Source organism: Hydra vulgaris, chromosome 06 (genome assembly GCF_038396675.1).
Source record: "Hydra vulgaris chromosome 06, alternate assembly HydraT2T_AEP".
NCBI classification, from domain to species: Eukaryota; Metazoa; Cnidaria; class Hydrozoa; order Anthoathecata; family Hydridae; genus Hydra; species Hydra vulgaris.
The window spans coordinates 14,430,211-14,450,700 of NC_088925.1; the positions used below are offsets into that span (position 1 = coordinate 14,430,211).

General features: G+C 27.4%; 1 protein-coding gene across 8 annotated transcripts in view; it reads right to left on the minus strand.

The window, feature by feature from the left end:
- Nucleotides 1-20,490, minus strand: part of LOC136081661 (uncharacterized) — a 180,240-nt gene that overhangs the window by 128,692 nt on the left and 31,058 nt on the right. For 3 of the 8 annotated variants that reach the window (XM_065799292.1, XM_065799297.1, XM_065799293.1), the window contains exons 3-4: nt 17,003-17,028; nt 5,432-5,602 (exon numbers count right to left, since the gene is read on the minus strand). The exons of 1 other annotated variant lie outside the window; for it this stretch is intronic. In XM_065799292.1, the coding sequence (XP_065655364.1) occupies nt 5,432-5,602; nt 17,003-17,028 (197 nt within the window). Of the gene's footprint in view, nt 1-5,431; nt 5,603-17,002; nt 17,029-19,563; nt 19,643-20,490 lie in introns of those variants that run through there. 4 more of the 8 variants (XM_065799291.1, XM_065799290.1, XM_065799295.1 and 1 more) reach the window with 2 other exon arrangements.

Here is a 20,490-nt window from a genome sequence, read left to right on the forward strand (position 1 = left end):
GACATGGTATAAAAAAGTTATTTAAAAAATAGATTTAAAAAACACTAAGGTAAGTTTATTTTTTCCATACTTTCTAATAAAATCTCAAATAGCATTTTATTTTAATATTTTAAAGCCGTTAATAGTTTTTTTTTCATGTTGTTGCTAAAAAAAACAATGTGATTAAATTCAGCATTTGATGGAGACTTTTTTGAAAATCAGGTTGATTCTCTTAAGAGAAATAATGCAATTTTCTGTAAATCAGAACTTTGAGACTTGAAATATACACAAAAAAAACGAATTTTTTGCTAGTTACTTTTTTCCAATTTTTTAAATTTTTGATATAGCCAGATATATTTACACAACCACGTGTTTGTTAACTGAGTTTATGTTAGGAGAAAATAAAATCGTTACTTAATGTCATTAAAGGATAAAAATTTATTTATTATAATAAATTTCATTACAAAAATATAAAATGTTATTATTTAATTTGATATATATTAATAATGATGATATTTTAATAGAATCTTCCCTTCCAAAAAGGCTGCAAGCAACCACTAATTAAAGTTGGAAGTTACTAAAAGAGAAAAGAAAAAGATTGTAGAGAAAGATAACGATTGAAGGACGACTTAAAGGATTGCAAATTATAAATCAGGAAAGCAAGATGGAGGAAGCTAATACCTAAGATCTGATGCTCGAGGAAAAAAACTAGTCGAATAAGAGCCCTTGGAGCACTTAAGAACAGTCAAAGAAAAAGGATGAGACTTAATTGAATGATGTGTAACACGAGAATAAATTTTGGTAAATGGCACAAGAGAGCTAGCTCTTTAGACAGCGCCCATTATAGTATTTGTTGAAAAGAGAAAGAGAAGCAACATTACGACGATGTGATAATGGTTGGAGGTTGGCTGCAAGAGCAGGTCCAATTATGCTTACAATGAGTTTTTGCACCTTGTCTAAAATAGAAAGGGCATCATTAGAAGATCTGCCCCAGAAATGGCAACAGTATTCCATACAAGGCCGGATTTGAGATTTATATAGATAGAGAATAGAATCCGGAGTAAGAAAGTGTCGAGCTCGATAAAGAGATGCAACCTTAGCAGATGTTAATTTTAAAACTGATTTTATAAATGGTTTCCAAGAAAAATTAAAAGTAAGAGTTTTCCCTCGGAGATTAAGAAATGACTCATCGAGTACATCACCATTCATAAATATAGGAAGATCTAAATCATTGCGATAACGATTAGCTGAAAAAATTGCATTTTATCTGTAATGAAGTTCACCAGCCACTGTGAGCCCCATGCTGTAGCAGAAGTAAGATTTTTTTTAAGTTCTAATGCCCCCTCCAAGGAATCAAAGAGTGTTGGCTTCTTATCACAACAAGCATAAATGGTAGTATTATCAGCAAACAATGACACCTTAGATCTGAGAATATTTGGAAGATCGTTAATGTAAATTAAAAAGAGTATAGGGCCAAGGATAGAACCTTGAGGAACCCCTGAAGTTACAGAATAAGAAGAAGAGTGCTGTTCGTCAAAGGCAACTTTTATGCTACGATTGGAAAGGAAGGATTCAATAATCTTGAAGATGTTGCCAGATACACCATAAGAAGAAAGCTTATGGAGAAGACCAGCATGCCAAACTTTATCAAAAGCATTTGAAATGTCAAGAGCGATGGCCTCAACCTCTCCACCTTTATTTAATGCACGATAAAACCTATCGGTTGCTACTGGTAGCAAATCGCTGTAGAACAACAATATCGAAATCCATATTGATGGTCAGAAAGTAAGCTATTAGATTCAAGATGAGAAACTAAGTGTTTGTTAATTAAAGATTCAAAAACCTTGCTTATGATAGAAAGAAGACTAATGGGACAGTAGCTAGACAAATCAGATCGCTCTCCAAAATTTTAAAAAACAGGGATAACAGATGCTGCTTTCCAGCAGGCTAGAAAACAAGACTCTGATAAGCACTTGTTTAATAGTTTTGAGACTATAGATGACTGGAGAGATACAAATGTTGAACATTGGATCAACCTGTTTGTTGGCAATATCAGGTAGAATGCAACTAGTGGAATCAAGAGATGATATTGATGAAAAGTTCTTAACAAACAATTCAGCTTTGTCTTAAGGTGATGTGACAAAATCTGAACCATACAAGAGAGGTGGAATTAAAGATTTGCCCTTATTATTAATACTATTAAAAATTCTCCAGAAGCCACGAAAACATAGCTTTTGAGATGTGATACGAGATTTCATGACCTGAGAATAGGTGACATTGGCGTTAGACAAAACCTTTTTACAATGGTTTCTAGCAGTAATAAACAGACGTCTGTTTTCTAGAGAATTGTTTTGCTGATAGATATGGAAGTAACGGTTTCGATTAACAATCGCAGAAGCACAGTGTGAGGATAACCATGGCGGAGAGTGAGGCTCGACACGGAATCGTCGAGAGGGAACAAAAGATTCCAAGTGGTGCTAAATGAAAGCACATGAAAGAATAGTCTGTAAGACTCAACAGAAGATAAGTTACTTCGAAGACCACGAATACTAGTGAATGATAGGTTTAGAGAACTTCGTGATGATGATGGTTTTTTGTGTTTTATAGTTTTTGGTACTTAATTCATTTTTAAATTTGTTGAAGATTTTGACTCAAAGCATAGATAGTACTCAGAACACCGTTTAATAGCCCAAGCAATTACATCATTACTATAAATAAACCCTAAGTTGTAACAAAGGGCGCCAAATGTGGCCACCGCAATGCACACCAAAAGTACTAACAGGGACACTATCTATGTGCAACATGCCACTGTTATTACTTTGATATTTTTCAGCTGTTGATGGAATCAGCCTCTCTGAGAGCTATTACAGAATTCAGGAAACCTGACTACCAGCTGGCCTCAGAACCATAAAATTGTGTTTTAGAGCTGTACCCTCATTAGGAGATAATAGAATAAGTTGCCTAGTCATAAAAACAAAGACACAAGTAAAACCCATGCATCAAGTCAAGAAGATCCAGCATTCAACATCCTAAACTGGAAACAATGTATTAAAAATACATCTGCGCCAGCCTAATAGATGAAGAAGGGGTGCGAAGCTGGTCAATAAATAGAATCTGTTAACTCCTTAAGTCTTTGCCTAGGAAGCCTTCTACAAGACAGTAGCCATTTAATGTCTGCCTAAGAAGAGTATTTTTATCGAGACACTATCTCTAGCCTTTACTTTACCAAGAGCGTTAAGGCAAGGTGTGTTTTAAGTCAGAGTTGGCATCTCCTAGCTTTTGCCTAAAAAGGCGTATCCTACAAGGCAGCAGGACATAAAGCAGATTGTACTGGGTTACATGTTACCAGTAGCAGAATAACCTGACCTGACCTAAATAAATATAAACATAAAAATAAATAAATATATGTATATAAAAGTAATATAAAAACATTTTTTCTTTTAAATAATATGCTTAAATTAATAAATTTATTTAATTTAATGCGGTATAATAATTTTTTAATTTAATGTGGTAGTGGTGTAGTGGTAAGAGCGCTCGCTTTGTAAGCGAGAGGTTCGGAGTTTAACTTCCACCATGTCCCTGGAAGTACCGTGCTCAACTTAATTTCTCCGCGCAGCGGCCTTGCTCGGCAAGGTTCGTGTTTCAGGGTTAATGAGTTGAGAGAGGGTTGCGACACGAATAACAACTAAAAAAAACACAAAAAAACACAAAAAAAAAATAAAAAATGAGTAGCCTCCTCGACTGTAGTGGCCCCCCTCGGGCCTTGGGGAGGTGAATAATCTAAAAAAAAAAAAAAAAAAAAATTGTTTACTTTTAAAGTATTGTTTTTAACACTGTTTTTGAATGGAATTTTTTTTAAATCTTGTTTATATATAATGCATGAAAAATTAGCTTTCTTCAAAAAAAACTAAGCTAATATACAAAAATTCCTTCAGAGTTACATTTTAACTTGCAATAATACACCAGACTCTGCTAGTCCAATAAATTTGTTTTAAAATCAACCTGCCCTCATAGGACAGAATTGCAAAAAAAAATTGTGATAAAAATGAGCCAATACTTTTTTCAAAAGAATTAAAATATTGAACAACAATTATGAATATTTTTAAATAAAACTGACAAATTAGTTTAACTTAAAAATAAATTTTAATTTTATTACCTATATTTAACTTAAATATATATTTTATTAGATGATTATTTCACAAAGTGTGTCACTTTGCTATTAACTTATTTTATTATTAGTTAGAAACTTAAATAAACTTTTTATTTCTAAAAAAAATGTATAAATAAAAACTCTTGTGTTTGCAAAATATTTATTAGAAATTTATTATAGATTGTTAGTTAAGTTTAAAAACATAATATAACAAAAATTGTCAGCACTGTAATGCTTGAAAACAAGGCCTGGGGTTATTGATATTCTGATTTTGTAACGCTGTTATAACTATTTAGCGGTAAATTAGAATAATAATAAACTATATTCATGCAATTTATTTAATTAATTTATAAGTCGTCATTAAGTGAAACATTTAAATATCAGTTTATACATAATCAAAACAAAATTGAAAATTTCCCTTCGCAAAGTAAATAACTATTTATTTAATTATAAACTATATTATTGTGTAATTTTAAATATATACCACAAGCACCCCTGAATTTAATATTAATTAGACATACTTCATTTCACTTCTTAAAATAAATTAAATTTGTATGTAAATGATTACTAAAAATGAAAGTATACCATAAGCATCCCTAAATATACCACAAGCATCTGTGAATTTAATACTAATTAGGCATACATATTTACCAATTCTGCTTTTCTAACTTCATTTCACTTCTTAAAATAAATAAAATTTATATGTAAATGATTACTAAAAAAATCTATATATTTTTTGGTTTTTATGCATAATATATATATATATATATATATATATATATATATATATATATATATATATATATATATATATATATATATATATTTCTTTAGATTCTTTGGCTTTGCTTTACTTCTAAAAATAAATAAAATGCAAATGACTACTAAAAACAGGTGATAGGCGTTCCCCTGACATTACTACAGTAATCATCTAGATCATATTTTAAAAATCCAGAAAATATTTAAAAAAAAATTCAATTTATTTTTATCATGTTCTCCTTGATTAGTTTAAAAAATTAAACTATCTAATTTTTTTTAGAAATTTTACCTATTTGTGTTAGTGTCAACCAAAATTCTGCTTTGGTATCAGTTTCAGCCGAAATTTCAATTTGTATCAATACCAAAATTTTGGTTTATGTATTGAAAACAAAGTACACGGCTTTGCATAAACTAAAAGTTTGAAGACTAGATATTTTTCCAGATTTTGCAAATCGCCATTACTTAATAACTTTAGTACATAATTATAATTTGGATCACTAAGTTATCTCAACTATAAATAAAATCGAATTTAAATTAACTGACCTGAATATACACCGGATTCGGAGTAAATGGTTGTGCACTAGCATACTGAGTCATGTGTGTGGATGGTACTTGAAACGAGTGTATTTGTTGAGGTTGACTATTTTGATACATGTGCTGAACTGTCCCTTGTATATTATTTTGATTGATGACTTGTGGATAACTACTATATATCTAAAATAATGTAAAAATAATCATCTTGCATTAAAACAAATCAATAAAACAAATAATATTCACTGAAAGTAAATATAAGATTGATAGAACAAACTTCCAATTGCCATGAGAAAATTCAAGATGACTAAAAGAAAATAGACTATTTTTAAAAAGGAAAACTGTGATATTTTATTTAAAATAAATTATTGAAATGATCGGAATTTATAGTTTAATGATCTAAAAAATGTTTAGAAAAAATAAAAATAAACTTAAAAAACTAATCATTTTTAACATCGCTATTGAGTTCTAATTTGATAACTCTTTAAATACAAATTCTGGTTACTCACTGTAGAGCTGTTGAATAAAAAGTCTTCTTAATCAAAAAATTTAAAAAAAAAACAAACATTAAAATTGACTTTATAATAGCAATATGCGTGTATTTGTGTATGGTACTACAGAACTTACAATAACAAAAATTGCCCAACATCCTATTTTGTGCTCGTAAAAATGCAATAAGTTGTCATTAAGTGCGATTATGTGTTCTCAAGATAATGTCTGCAAGAGCAATCATGAAATTTAAAAAATGGTGATGTGAGGCTCATAAAAAGTTTTTGATTTGTTTTACAAAGTACTTTTATTGACAAATGGTTTGAGGTAGTATCTACAACAGCACACATGACACTGTGTCAACAAAGTTTATACTTTCTAATTTTATGTAAATTGTTAGCATCTTATCGCAATTTTTTTTTAACTATTGTAAAACAAAAATGTGACTAAACAAAAACTTAATTGTTCTTATTCATTTAGTATTGAACAATAAACTGATGACTTAATTTGTTGCTTTTGATGTTCATTATATTTATTAATTAATATTATATTATAAACTTTATTAAGAAACAGTTAATGGTTTTCACATTTATTGATATTTTTGTAATTATTAAAATAAATTTATTTAAAATTAATTAAAAGTTTATGTTTAATTCATGATTTTTTTTCTCGTTAAAATCACTGTTAAAAAATTACAATAATTATTTTATGATAGCTAATAATTAAACCTAAATGAAATTTTTAAAATTAACTCAAGAAACTAAACTAAAATTTTTCATAACTATCATAACAACTTGTTTTCACCACAACTGTGGTGAAATATTTTATACATAATATAATAATCATTTTGTTTATTTTATCACAAAATACAGTTTTTTGTTGTTACTTTTTTACTTAAAAAATGAACTTTATTTAGAAAACTTTGTGTTCATAAATAAAACTTGACAAGATTTTTAAAAGAAAGTAAAAGATTAATTTTTTTAATTGCATTAGTAAAAAATTATTTTAAATAAAAACACTTCAGCATTTTTTACAACAAAAAATAATGTTTTATGATTGCTATTACAAAATTAAATCTTTAAAATAGGAAATAAAAATGAAATAATTATTTCTTTAAAAAGTACTTCAAAACCATTTTACATTCCATTTCACATAAAATGTATATATGTAATATATATTGAAACTGAAATAGCTTGAAAAATTTTTAATATTATTGTATTTAAAACCACAAAAAATTTTAGGACTTGTTGCATGATTTTAGGGAGGGGGAATGGTCAGTAAAACATGAAGATTTGTTACTGGGGCAGAGGTCTTAAATTGTCAAAAATCACATAACATAAATTATGAAAAAAACTCTTAGGGGTATCTATGTTGACAACTATTAGTTTTTTTTACCTCAAAATAACTAGTTATATTATCAATGTTTTATGTGTTGGCTTTTAAAATGTCTGTGAAAACTCAACTTTTCTTTTATGTTATCAATGATTATTTCTGTTTTGTTTTTATTTTTAATTCTGACTCACTGTCAACAAGGCTGCAAGCAACCACTATAAGGTTAAGAGTTACTAGAAAACAAAGCATAGAGTTAAAAAACAAGGAAATAGTTGACTTAAAAATTAGGTAGTATGAGTCACGAAAACAAAAATAGGTTTTAAAGGAATAAAGTGCGAGGGAAAACAACTAAGCAAATAATTTTTAGAGCATGCAGGGAAAGATACAGAAAAAGGATGATACTTAAATGCTGAATGACGAGTCATGGTGAGCCACTAGAGCTGCTCCTCTATACTGCTTTTAAAGAAAGCTAATTATTTATATAAAAATTGCTTATTAAATACAAAATTTGGTTTTATACTTGTTACAAGCATGTGTTTGCAACATTAATGCTACAATAATATACACATAACAAGTGTCGTTTGTAAAACGTGAAAAATTCTTTTAAAGTAAATTTTTTTGTTGAAAAAACCGTGCCTGTTTATTATCCAATTAATTAAATTCTTTTGACTTTTTTTTTTTTGCATTTTAGTTGCAATGATAATTATACTTTTGAGAGAAAAAAAACACTTTTGCGAGAGCGATAAATTGCTCCCGTTAAACAATTTAGGGTAGGGTAGGCGAGAGCTAAAGCACTCGCTTGTCGCCGAGGCCTGAACTATAATCGAAAATACATTTAAGCATTCATAATTATTGGCAACATTTTCCGCTAATTTTATTTGATAATAAAGTTTAACAAAAAGTTGGTTTTTATAAATGTTTTTATAAATAATACATGCACCAGAAATACAAGGTAAAAAAATTAAAATAAAAAAAGCAAAAAATTAGGAGAAAAAAAATGTGGATAATAAGGAATGTTAAATTAATTGTAATAAATATTCCTTCACTATTGTAATTTAAAACAATAATGCAAACAAGCTAAAACTAGCCATATAAAAACTTTTGTAATTTTATTATTTAAAACAAGTGCCAGTTAAGGGCTTATTAAAAAACACATGGTGCGGAAAAAGTTCTTGTACAAAAGTTTAATTTGAAAAAATTATCTGCATGGTGTTTTCTTTCAATATATAGGGTGTTTTTAGTATTCTTTTGTATTCCTTAGCATTCTTTTAGTATTTTTTAGTATTATTTTGTTTTAAATTAAAGTGTAATTTGTTTCTCGTCTTGCACAGAAACTTTTGCTGTTTTTGCAATTTATATTTTTGTACAGGATTTTTTTCTGTACCCTGCAAACTTGAATATAGGGATCATTTCACAAATCCTAGTCTCAGGCAAGCTTATTCTAAGTTTATTTATATTCTAAAGGTGTATTCTAATTTATTTTTAATTTTATTTACAAGTTCACTGTTAACAAGGCTGCAACCAACCACTATTAAGTTATGAGTTACTTGAAGAAAAAAAGTGTTAAAAAGCAAGAAAACAATTGACAAAAAAATTGAAAAGTTGAAGGTTGTATTATAAAAGCGGGCAAAAAATTAGATGAATAAAATTGATTAGATCATAAAGGGACAATTACAGTAAAAGGATGTGATTTTGCTGAATGACTGAATGCTGTATTTACTAGAGTTTGCTTAAGGGTTAGCAATTGGTTAAGGGTTAATTTAATTGTTTATGGGTTAGCAATTGTTTTTGTTTTTATAATTACATATTAAAATGTATAATCATGTATTTCAAAATTTATTGAAAAAGGTATTACATGCTTTATTTCATTTACATTATGACATTCATATATTTTAGTATTATTTATTATAAATTATATTATTTTTTTATTCTAGATTCATAAATCGCAAGACCAACTTTATGCCTAGGTTTGTACCAAATCTAATATCATGGACCATACTTATGGAAAAAATTTTCTGAGGACATTACAATAAAAAAAACTCCTCGAAATATTTCAGGAATGAATAAAAGTGTCTGTTAATGCAAAAAGATGTGTACTATAAAAAATTCTTTTAAAATAAATGCATTAATAATTATAAAGTAATTGCTACTATGTTTTCTTTTAAGGCATAAAAGTTATAAAAGTACATAATAAAATCTAACAGAATAAAAATTAAAAAAAAAAATTTTTTATAATTTTTATTTTGTTAGATTTTATTATGTACTTTTATAACTTTTATAAGTAAATATCAACTGACAATCAGACATTGTAAAAAGGACTTTGTGATAAAACAGTTTTTGACTTCTTATTCTAGCTATATCTGACTATTGGGATAACAAAATATTATGTCATTATTTGGCATAGTTACATAATCCAAATTGGCTTGTCCCTTACAAGATAATTTGAATCCACCAAATCAAAAAACCTTTAATTCAATAAAAGAATACAAATTTGCTGATTAACAAGTAAAATGAGAATGAGTTTTGATTGATAGAAGTAGAGATGATAGCTCCTTTGAGCAGCAACTATTATAGTATTTGTAGAGAAAAGAAAGAATGCAACCTTACAACGACGAAGGAGAATCAAGATAGGCAGATATAGATAAAAAAAAATTATAAAAGTTATGAAACCCATGATAGGATGTTAGAAATTTGTTGAATAAGACCTAGCAAGTAATAGAAAAAAAATTTATAAGACGATAAATCTTGATATGAAATCAGACAATATTTGGAGGGGTAAGAATGTTCTCTAGAGTTTTCAAAACTTGGATCAGATGCCATTCTCAAGTAGGTAGGAAAACAAGATTCAGTCAAGCAATTAAAAAAAGTTTAGAGAGAATTAAAGGAGTTCTGGAAAATACTTTTGTAAGACTATGACAGGAATTTTGTATAGATCACAATCTGTAGAGAAGTTTAATTAAGAAATGACTAAAGCACTGGAAGTAGGAGTAATTTGGATGTCTAAAAAAGAGCGATTCTCTGATAGATTCAAGAATAGAACTAGAGGAAAACCTCTCTGTAAATAGTTCTGCCTTATCAGGACAGGTAATGGAAAAAGACCCATGAATTAAAGATAGAATGCTTGTCTTGACTTTAGTTAATAACACCAGGGCTTTGGAGATGAGCTCAAAAAATTGGCTCTGGCTTCCTTATATATTTAGCTCGAGCTCTGGAGCAGCTCCAGTCAAAACAAAGGAAAATAAAATATATTATAAAATCAAGTTTAGGTGGTTATATCAAGATTGCTTGAGGTAAACCCAAGTGCGGAAAGAGCCATTCTACACTTGCTGGTAAAAAAGCCATTGAAATGACTATTCTGTACACCTCTATCCTTTTTGGGTATTCCACAATTCTCTCAATTTCACTTTTGAACCTTCCTTTTTTTCCAGTCATGAGAGTCGCCCATAAAATTTGTATCAAAAATCTTTGTTTAGTCATATTTCTTTATTATTTTTTTTTTTTATAAGCTCTTTTTCAAAATTGTTTAAATCTTCATCATAATTAGATTTTCCTAAAACTGAAAGAAGTACTGAAGATGATTTTGATGTTTTTCTTATTTCTTGACTTACTGTTATATTATTAGCATCTCTTTTGATAAGTTAATTTCTATTATTACTTAAGGCTTATTTTGCTCACATATCTTAAGGCTTGTTGTGCTCATATATTTTTGGCTTGTTTTGCTTGTATATTTCTTCTGTTGAGTCTAATCTCTTGCAAAGTTCACCAGACCAACTTGCTCTTTGTAAGACTAATTTGAGTACAGCTGTCTCATCGTGCGATCTTAGTGTTGATGGTTATCTTCCTTTAGTTTGTAAAGACTCCAATAGTCACAGGCTTGGCCTGTCACTATTAGAGTCTTTACGAATTAAATAGGCATTCACATTCATAAGGATTAACCCATTTATCTTCAAACTAGGTTTGAATCCACAGACTATTCTTTTATGTGCTTTCGTTTAGCACCACTTCAATCTATCAGATTTCTCTTTATTCTATATCGCTCTCCTTCATCTCAAGACTGCACTCTTTTTAATGTTATTTCTGGTCATATTGACTAAGCCCTCTCTCTTTATCCGTCAGCTAATATAGTTGTTGTCGGTGATTTATCCATCATTTGTCGGTGATTTATCCATAATTTGTCAGTTTTATCCATCAGCTAATATAGTTGTCATTGGTAACTTTAATGCTCTGAATGGCTTGCCTCTAGTGTCAGTGACTCATTTTACACAATTAGCTGGATGTTAGAGCCAAGCTATTCAGTGTGATGAGCAATAGTCAACAATAACAAAAATAACAGCAGAAAAATAGATCAGAAATCATATCTAAAAGTATGCAGTCTTAAGAAAGAAAACAATAAAAAATAGAAAGGTGATTGAGCGAAGAAGTGATCACTTCTCAAATGACTAAAACTCATTTTCATTGACTCGTCCTCAGCAAAATTGCATATTTTTACTGAATTTCTTCCTTGATGCTCTTATAACTTTTATTTAATTCCGTTTTTTTATCTTCATTTTTTTTTCCTACACTACCATACTTTGAAACTGTGCCATCATTATATTTTTTTGAATCATACAATCTTAAACTTTCTGATTTCTCTGTAAACTGTTTCTATGCACTATATTTTTTTGTAGTAATTACCAACTTAATAATAATAGATGGTTGCTTATAGTTTTATTGGGAATGAATTAGTTTCCCTGTCATCATATTGAATCTGAAAAAGGACATAAAACAGAGCATTGAACAAAAAAAATTGTGCTTTTGTTACTTTAGCACTTCTGCAGTCATTTTGAAGATTCAAACTTATAATTGGTACATTAGAAACAGAATAAATTTACCCAGCTCATAAGTTATTTGTAATTCTTAAGTCAAACATAAAATATATGGTTCTAGTTTGCTAAATAGTAATTAGTGACATAATAGATAAAACTTTAATAGTAAAAAGGTGTTTAGGTACAAATTTAGGTACAAAAAAAAGTACTTTAGGTACAAATAATGATCCAAACTAAAGGATTTATCTGGTACAGCACTCTCTTGTAAAACTTTTTGCCCCAACATAATCAAGTGTTTTAAAAATTCTATTTTTAATTTTGGCAACATATTTTATTCAAAAAAGTCATGACTTAAACTAGAGTATTACTTATCTTAAGTTATTTATAACTTTATTCAATGCATAAAATATAAATCTAAATGTAGTGCATGATTACTGCTCTATTTTCATAAATAACTGCATAACCATTTGTTAAAAACAACTTAATGTACCATTTAACTTTTTTATCTTTATTTGCTAATATAAAATAATTATTATTTATTCTGTACATTGCAGTAAATTTAAAAGTATTACAATTTCAATTTTGTTATTATTTTCATTAAATAAAAATTGAGAAAAACTAACATTTATTGCTAATATTTGAAGTTTGGTAGCGGTAGCAGTAGAAGCAGCAACTTTAATTACATAAAATCATTATCAATTGTTAATTATATAATAATTTTGAAAACCATGTGACTAAAAAACATGTATCATACTTACATTTTTTTAAATAAATATACCAAATTTAATTTGAATCTTAAATGCAGAACACTTTAAATCATTAACAATCATGCATGTATATCTATATATGTATGTGTGTGTGCACCAAAAGTTCCTATATAAGACACCCAAAAATCCTATATATGATTATACAATACTTAACAATGGGTCTCTTCGCTAGAAAAAACTTTTTCTGAACAAGATCTTGGTATACAAATTACAAATAACCTGAATTGGAAAGATCACTCAAAATTCGTTTTAACCAGAGCAAATTTTGTGCTTGGGTCTCCAAAGCGGTCATTCAAAATATGGAAGAAAGAAACAAATTTATTACTTTATTATTCTTATGTCCATCCTCATCAAGAGTATACATCCTCAGTTTGGAATCCTTACCACCAATTAGACATCAAACTAATTGAAAAAGTCTAATGACGAACTACGAAGGTGGTTGCTAAACTCAAGAACATGACATACTAGAGAGACTTACAAAAATTGGTTTAACAACATTGAAAGATGTAATAGAGGTGATGCAATTCAATATTTTAAAATGATGAATAATTTCAACATTATCAAACAATATTACCCAAACACAATTGCAAGCTCCATTGGTTTAGATCGACCAGCTAGTGGAGTAAGGGATTACCCGCATTGTATTTCTAAGCAAGTAACAAAGAACTGTGCTTAAAGAGAAAAATTCTTTTCAAATAGAATTGTGCCTATCTGGAATAGACCATCCAACTATTCGAGCTTTTTAACTATTCGAATATCAAATAGAAAAATCTGAAAATATTCGAGTAATCGAATACTTGAATAATTTATCAAAAAGTTAAATGACATGTTAAAAAAATAAAAAATAATAATAATCTAATTAAAAAAGTGTTTTATATTTTATTTTGAACGATTTTATTATTTTATATATGTATTATTTTTTTTCTAAAAACATATATTTTAAAAATAAAAGAGAATTGAATGTTTCGAAATTTAGACTTGTTCTTCTTTTCGTTTTAATTGCACCTGCTGTTGAGAATACTCTTTCAGAAGCTGTTGAGGTAGGGCGTATTGTTATTAAAGCGTTGTACAAAACGTCCAGCGTTGTCGACCGTTTTTTAAAAGAATCCAATTGACGAAATTCTTTCTTCAATTCAATATATTTATCAATTTCGCTGCGATTGCTAACATGACAGTTTTTTGGTTCTGTAATAGAACTTATTGCATTTTGGAGTTCTTTTTGCAATCCGACTGCAACTGGTGATGTTAATTCTATTAAATCATCTGCATCAGATGAGGTAGAATCATTATTAATTTGCTCTTCTTCAAACATTTGTGGATATATTTGTTCCATAACTTTAACAGCGAATAATATTGCTGCATTTTTTGATGAATATTTAAAATGAGCGTTAGAACTTGGTATATTTCCACTCTGCAGATAAATGATCAATGTCATTAAAACTGGATCTCTTCTTTCATCCATCCTTATTTTGATCGCATGTATCAGTTTTTTTGCTATATTAGTTTGCATTGGTTGCAACTTTTCAAACAAAAATTTGTAAACTCCTTCAGCAGTTATGAGATTTGCATCATTTTTACTTAATTCAGTAACAGCAGTTTTAACTGGTGCCAGAACATCAACAAGGTTTTGTAGTGCAAAATTATCATTTTCTGGAATTGGATCAATATTCAATTCGACTAAGGATTTGTTAACACATTCTGATAGAATTAAAAATCGTCGAATCATTACACTCAAAGAATTCCATCGTGTTTTTATGTCTAATTTTAACTTGAGTTTTTTCCCCATTTTTTGATGTATATTTTGTTGCAAAATAGAATGCTTTGTAGCCGATTTTTTAAACATTCTTATAACACCTCTTAACCTGTTAATAATTTGATCAAAATCTAACGTCATATCATATTCATCTTCCTCAATAAACACCAAATTGTAATCAGAGCACTGATCTTCTGTGGAATCTTCTTCTACATCTTCATCAACAAAATCTTCGGTATCGTCAAACACTTCATTGCGAATAGAATTTTTTGGTATATAAAAACAATCCATCACGGCTAAATGAAGCGCGTGATTATGGCAAAGTTGATTTAAAACACCTAATATATTGCCATATTTTTTCATTACGGCTGCTGCATCGTTAGTAGATGCAATAACATCATTTTTTAAGAAAATCCCAAAGTCTGCTAACTTAGCTTCAACCAAATGTTTAATTGTTTCTGCATTTGCCTGCTTAATTATTTCCGTTAAACCCAGAACATAGCATTCAATTGTATTTGAGTCTATTCCAATTACATGAGCTGTTACGTATACATAACGTAAAATAGTACAATCTGTCCATTCATCCACAGTAATAGCAAATTTACGATTTGCTGTTTTTAATTTTTCAAATTTTTCCCGCAGTTCAACACATTTTTCTTTATAAAAGCTATTGATGCATTTTGAAATAGTTGTCGGACTTTTCGGCATTTTATAACCTTTTTGTTGCACGTAACCAGCTATAGCTTGGGATTTACTCATTGCTGTGATAGCCATTCCATCAAAAGCTGCGACTTTTGACAATATTTCATTTAAAGATTCTTTTTTTACAAATGGCCAAATATTACTTATTTCAGTATTTTGTTTTTTCGTAGGAATATTATTTTCTCCATCATTGTCATTTGATACCGATTTAGATATCAATATGTTGTGTCGTAGCTTCAAATGATTAATCATAGCAGTAGTTGAACTTCTCCATCCTATGTTCGTGTTGCACCTACCACATTTGGCTTCACCAATATTTTTTTCGTCTTTCTTAAAAAACTCCCATACCTTGGATTTTTTTGACATGGCTAAAAAAACCAGAGATGAATTATCTAAGAAAATCTAAAAAATTTTAACTTACCACTTCAAATTATGCAACCACAAATTGTATATTATATTATATTTATTTAATTGTATATTATATTTATCAATTCACAAAATATTAAAAATTATTATTATTAAGATTATTATTAAGATTTTTTTTTTATGGAACAAATATGTATTTATATTTTTAAGCAATCTAAATAAACGACTGTTTTCTAAAAGCAAACAAAAATAATGTCACACAAAATAAAAACCATACAAAAATGCAATTTAAGTTTTCCACTTCAAGGTTATATAAAAATGCTAAGAATTTTTTCCGTTTGCAAAAAGAGAAATATTTTTTTCGTTTGCAAAAAGAGAAATTAACAGTACTTTTTTAAAGGCTTACTCTGCCTTTACATTTTTGAAATTATTCGAATATTGGAGAAAATATTCGAATATCAAATAGTAAAAAAACACGCAAATATATTCGAATATCAAGTATTCGAATACTCAAATTGGATGGTCTAATCTGGAATAAGCTACAGATAAAAGTCATCAAAGCCTTGTCAGTTAACTTCTTCAAGAACCTTTATGACAAGCACTAAAAAGTGCAACAGCTGCTATAACCAAGCAAACTGGTTTACTAGAACCTACTTCTAGTGCAGCCTAAACTTTATTATTATTATTATTTTTATTATTACTATTATTATTATTTTTATTATTACTATTATTATTATTTTTATTATTACTATTATTATTATTTTTATTATTACTATTAATATTATTATTTTTATTATTACTATTAATATTATTATTATTACTATTACTATTAATATTATTATTATATATATATATATATATATATATATATATATATATATATATATATATATATATATATATATATATATATATATATATATATATATATATATAATGTTATAACATTATTTCATAACATAAAATAGTTTTTAAAACTATGCGATTAAATAATATGTACCATACAAACATTTTTTTAAATGAAAATTCGCCATTAATTTAAATCTTATATATAGACACTTAAAACTCTTATATCATTATAACATGAAGATTCACTTGATAAGTTTTAAATTGAAAACCAACTAAAAAATTTGTTGGCTACTTTTTTTCTTTATTTAAAGTGACTATCATTCACACTTAAAATAGAAGAGTAATCACATTAATTTAAAAAAGAACTTATAAGATGTTAAGTTATTTGTGAGTTTTGGAAATATCTTTTGTGCATTCAGAAACTTTTTTTTAGGGAATGTTAACTTAAAATTGACTTTATTTTTCGATAAATTCACAAGTAATGCAAGAAATAAGAAAACTAATTAGAAAATATACTTACTTGTTGTGGGAATGTTTGACTTGGTTCTATAGAAAATAAAACAAAAAATAAATATATACATTTATACATAAATATATGTATATATATTTTTTATATACGGACATTTATTAACTATAATAAACAAATTTAAATAAAGAAAAAAAAATCCAGAAGTGTTATTTTGTAAATGTAGATATTATGGAATGTCTGTTTTGTTTTTAATTACTTTTCTATTTTAACATTAAACAATTATGTTAAATGATAATAAAAAATGTAATTAATATTGCATTTTTTTATTATCATTTAACATAAATTAATTTCTTTTTTTTCTCAATATTACTATAAATAAATCAAATTGTTAATTTTTATTTTATTTTTATTTTATTTTTTTTTTCATTATTTCTGAAAATTGCAGCTTTGCAAATAATGATTTTTTTCTTTTAAAAAGTTTATAACTAATAAAAAATATTGCTTGTTGAAAAAAAAATAAAAACTTTTTTTTGTGACAAACAAATATTTGAGTTTCCAAGTATATACCACTGCACCACAAACAAATATTTAAGTTTCCAAATTTATACCAATGCACTTTTACTTGCCTTATGACAAAAAAGTTAAATTTATGCTTCATAAACATTTTAGAGGCAGTGTTATAACATGTTTACAAGAAACTTAAATAACTTTTTGAATGAAAGTTTTTTTTAAATTAAAAGGAATTTTCAGTTTTAACATTTTTGATATTACACATTCTGTTGATTGAATAAAGCTATTAAAAAATATTATTTTTTTAAACTATCATTTTTCGCAAAATAAAAGTTTTGAGATTTCTAGCATAAATTGCTTTAAGAATATGTTATCAAACAAACTATTATTTAATACTATGACTCATTCTCTGAGCCATATCTGCAAAACCGTATTTATTTTAAACTATTATTATTTTTTTACAAAAATAAATGTTTTAAATATATATTTTTTAAATTGTCAAAGTCTTGAAAGTTTATAACATATTATAGATTTTATTAGTATATTCTTTTTTTTTATTTAAAAAGTATTTTTTATGTAAACATAAGTTTGTGTATCTATTTTTTATTCTAATGTAGTCTTTAAAAGCAATTTTACCAATCTTTTTCTCACCATATTTTACAAATCTTTTTCTCACCATATTTTAACAACTAATCCATTTTCTTCAGTATACCCAATAACTGATTTTTCCCCAAAGAAAGAAAAGTTTTTAAGTTCTTATATATTGGTTTACTAACTCTATTAATTTTCGCTTTAGTTGCCATTCTTACAAACTCATTATAGAGTCATTTCATGCAAACTGGACCAAGGTCCAACATGGACCCCCTCAGATTTTGATGAAACTTAGTGGGTTTCTTATTATTAAATTTATAGTCATGATATTAAATATTAGGTAAATTAGACTAAAAGTCTTTTCATTTTTACCTAATAGGTTATTTATAAGTTTTATATGAAAACATCAAAAACTAAATTTCATATGTTTTTATGTTCATGTTCAGTGGTGTGTTTGGGCATAAAGGCATTTCATACATCAGACATAAAACCAGACACATCGTGTAAGGAGAAGTGTTCAATTACAATTTTTTTCTAAGTTCTGGGGGGAAATGTGAATGTTAAAAAGTAAATGGACAGGGGAGGGGGCAGGAAAGAACTAGAGTATTTAAAAACTGGGTTTAATTCAGGCTTAATTAAAGAATTATTTCTAGTACTGAATATAAAATACTTTTCAATTCATACATACTTTGTATTACTATAAATAATACAAACTTAAGTACAACAATAACTTTATTTTTGATGTTTTTAATGCATTTTTAACAATTTTCATTGTTCTTATTTTGTAACTTACCCACTATTTTTTTTCTGAAATCACTGTAATAAAGTCTATTAAATTAGAAGAAAAAAAAAGAAATTTTAAAAACCAGTGTTGATCCTAGGTTACCGGTGGTTTGAAGTGGAGGCACATTTTCCTAAGTTTTAGTTGCAGTCATTTTTAGAAGTCAATAATTTTTTACTGAATTGTATTTTATCAGTAAATTTTGGAAGCCTACCTAAAAAAATAAGTCTTTTCACTTCTTAAACTGCAGGTTTTGTATATTGACTCATCAAAAATCAACTTTTTATATTTGCAAACCTTTTTTTAGGTTTTTCAGGTAGCCTTTATGGAAAAAATTTGACATTGGAGAATTCAATGTCAAAGTTTTGTTAAAGTAAATCTAGAGTTGTATACAATAAAAAAAACTAGAAGGTTTTCTGAAATTTTGTTTTTAAAATATAAAGCTTTAAAGTATGAACAAAACATGTTTTTGCTACTGAAGTTTATATTTTTGGAAAAATCAGAAATTTCAAATGACCATATCTCATGAACCACAAAAGAATTTATGGTGAAATTTTCAGGAATTGCTTTTTTCATTAATAAGAAACCCACTAAGTTTTATCAAAATCTGAGGGGTTCATTGTTGAAATCCTAAAGTTTTGGTCCATTTGGCATGGAATGACCCTATACTTAAACTTAAAGTTACTTTTTTCTGTTTTAAATACTAATTAAAATTAAAAAGCACACTCACTAAACATCATCAACGGTAATGTAAAGCAGTTCCGCTTCTTCTTCATGCAGTATTTTTAACTTTTTCAGTTGATTTTTATCTAGTTAATTTAATTTCTAACTCAATTATTTAATTATTTCATGGGTTCATCTTACTATAAAGAAATGTTTCAAATATATTAAACTTTTCAAACTATGTGAAGCATAAAATAGTTAATTAAAATTTTTTTTTATTTATAAAATAATTTAGCTTAAATAAAACTAAAAGTATCGTCAGTTTTATTAGAATCTTGTTGGAGTTTTCCGGGCCAGGGCTATTTTTATTTTGGAGGCCTCTTTTATGAGCCACAGTGTCAACATGACTAAAAAAAAGGGTCTTCTTGACTACTTTGGGGCACATAACATTGTGGGGCCCAGGGCTAAAGCCCTCTCTACCCCCATCCTTCTTTAATCAAGCACTGGAAATGAGACAAGAGTATATAAATAAAAATTATATTAAACTATTTGATAAATAAAAGAACATTTGTTTCCTTATTAAGCAATCGTAAGATGCTACTTTATATAAAAAAATGTCAATTAATTTTAAAAAAAAAAGAGCCATATTTCGAAAATATTTGTTCTAAACAAATTTATTTTGCTTTAAGCTTTTTCGCGTTAAAATTTTTTTTTTTCCTAGTTTATTTTTTTTTGTAATTGTCTCTCATTGATCCAGTTAATCTTTTTTGCGCTTTTATTTTGTCTTCTTAAATATTCTCAAAACGACTGAAAAATCTGGCCAGTTTTTTGCAATTAATTATTATTTCCGTGGTCAGTAATCAAGAGTGATCGCTCCCACTTTCTGACCAAGCCTGAAGCGTGAATATTTTTTAAACAATCATTAAAAGTAAATTGTTCCTTTGTTTTAAGGGTTTCCCATAACACTCTATAAACATACGTAAAAATAAAAGAT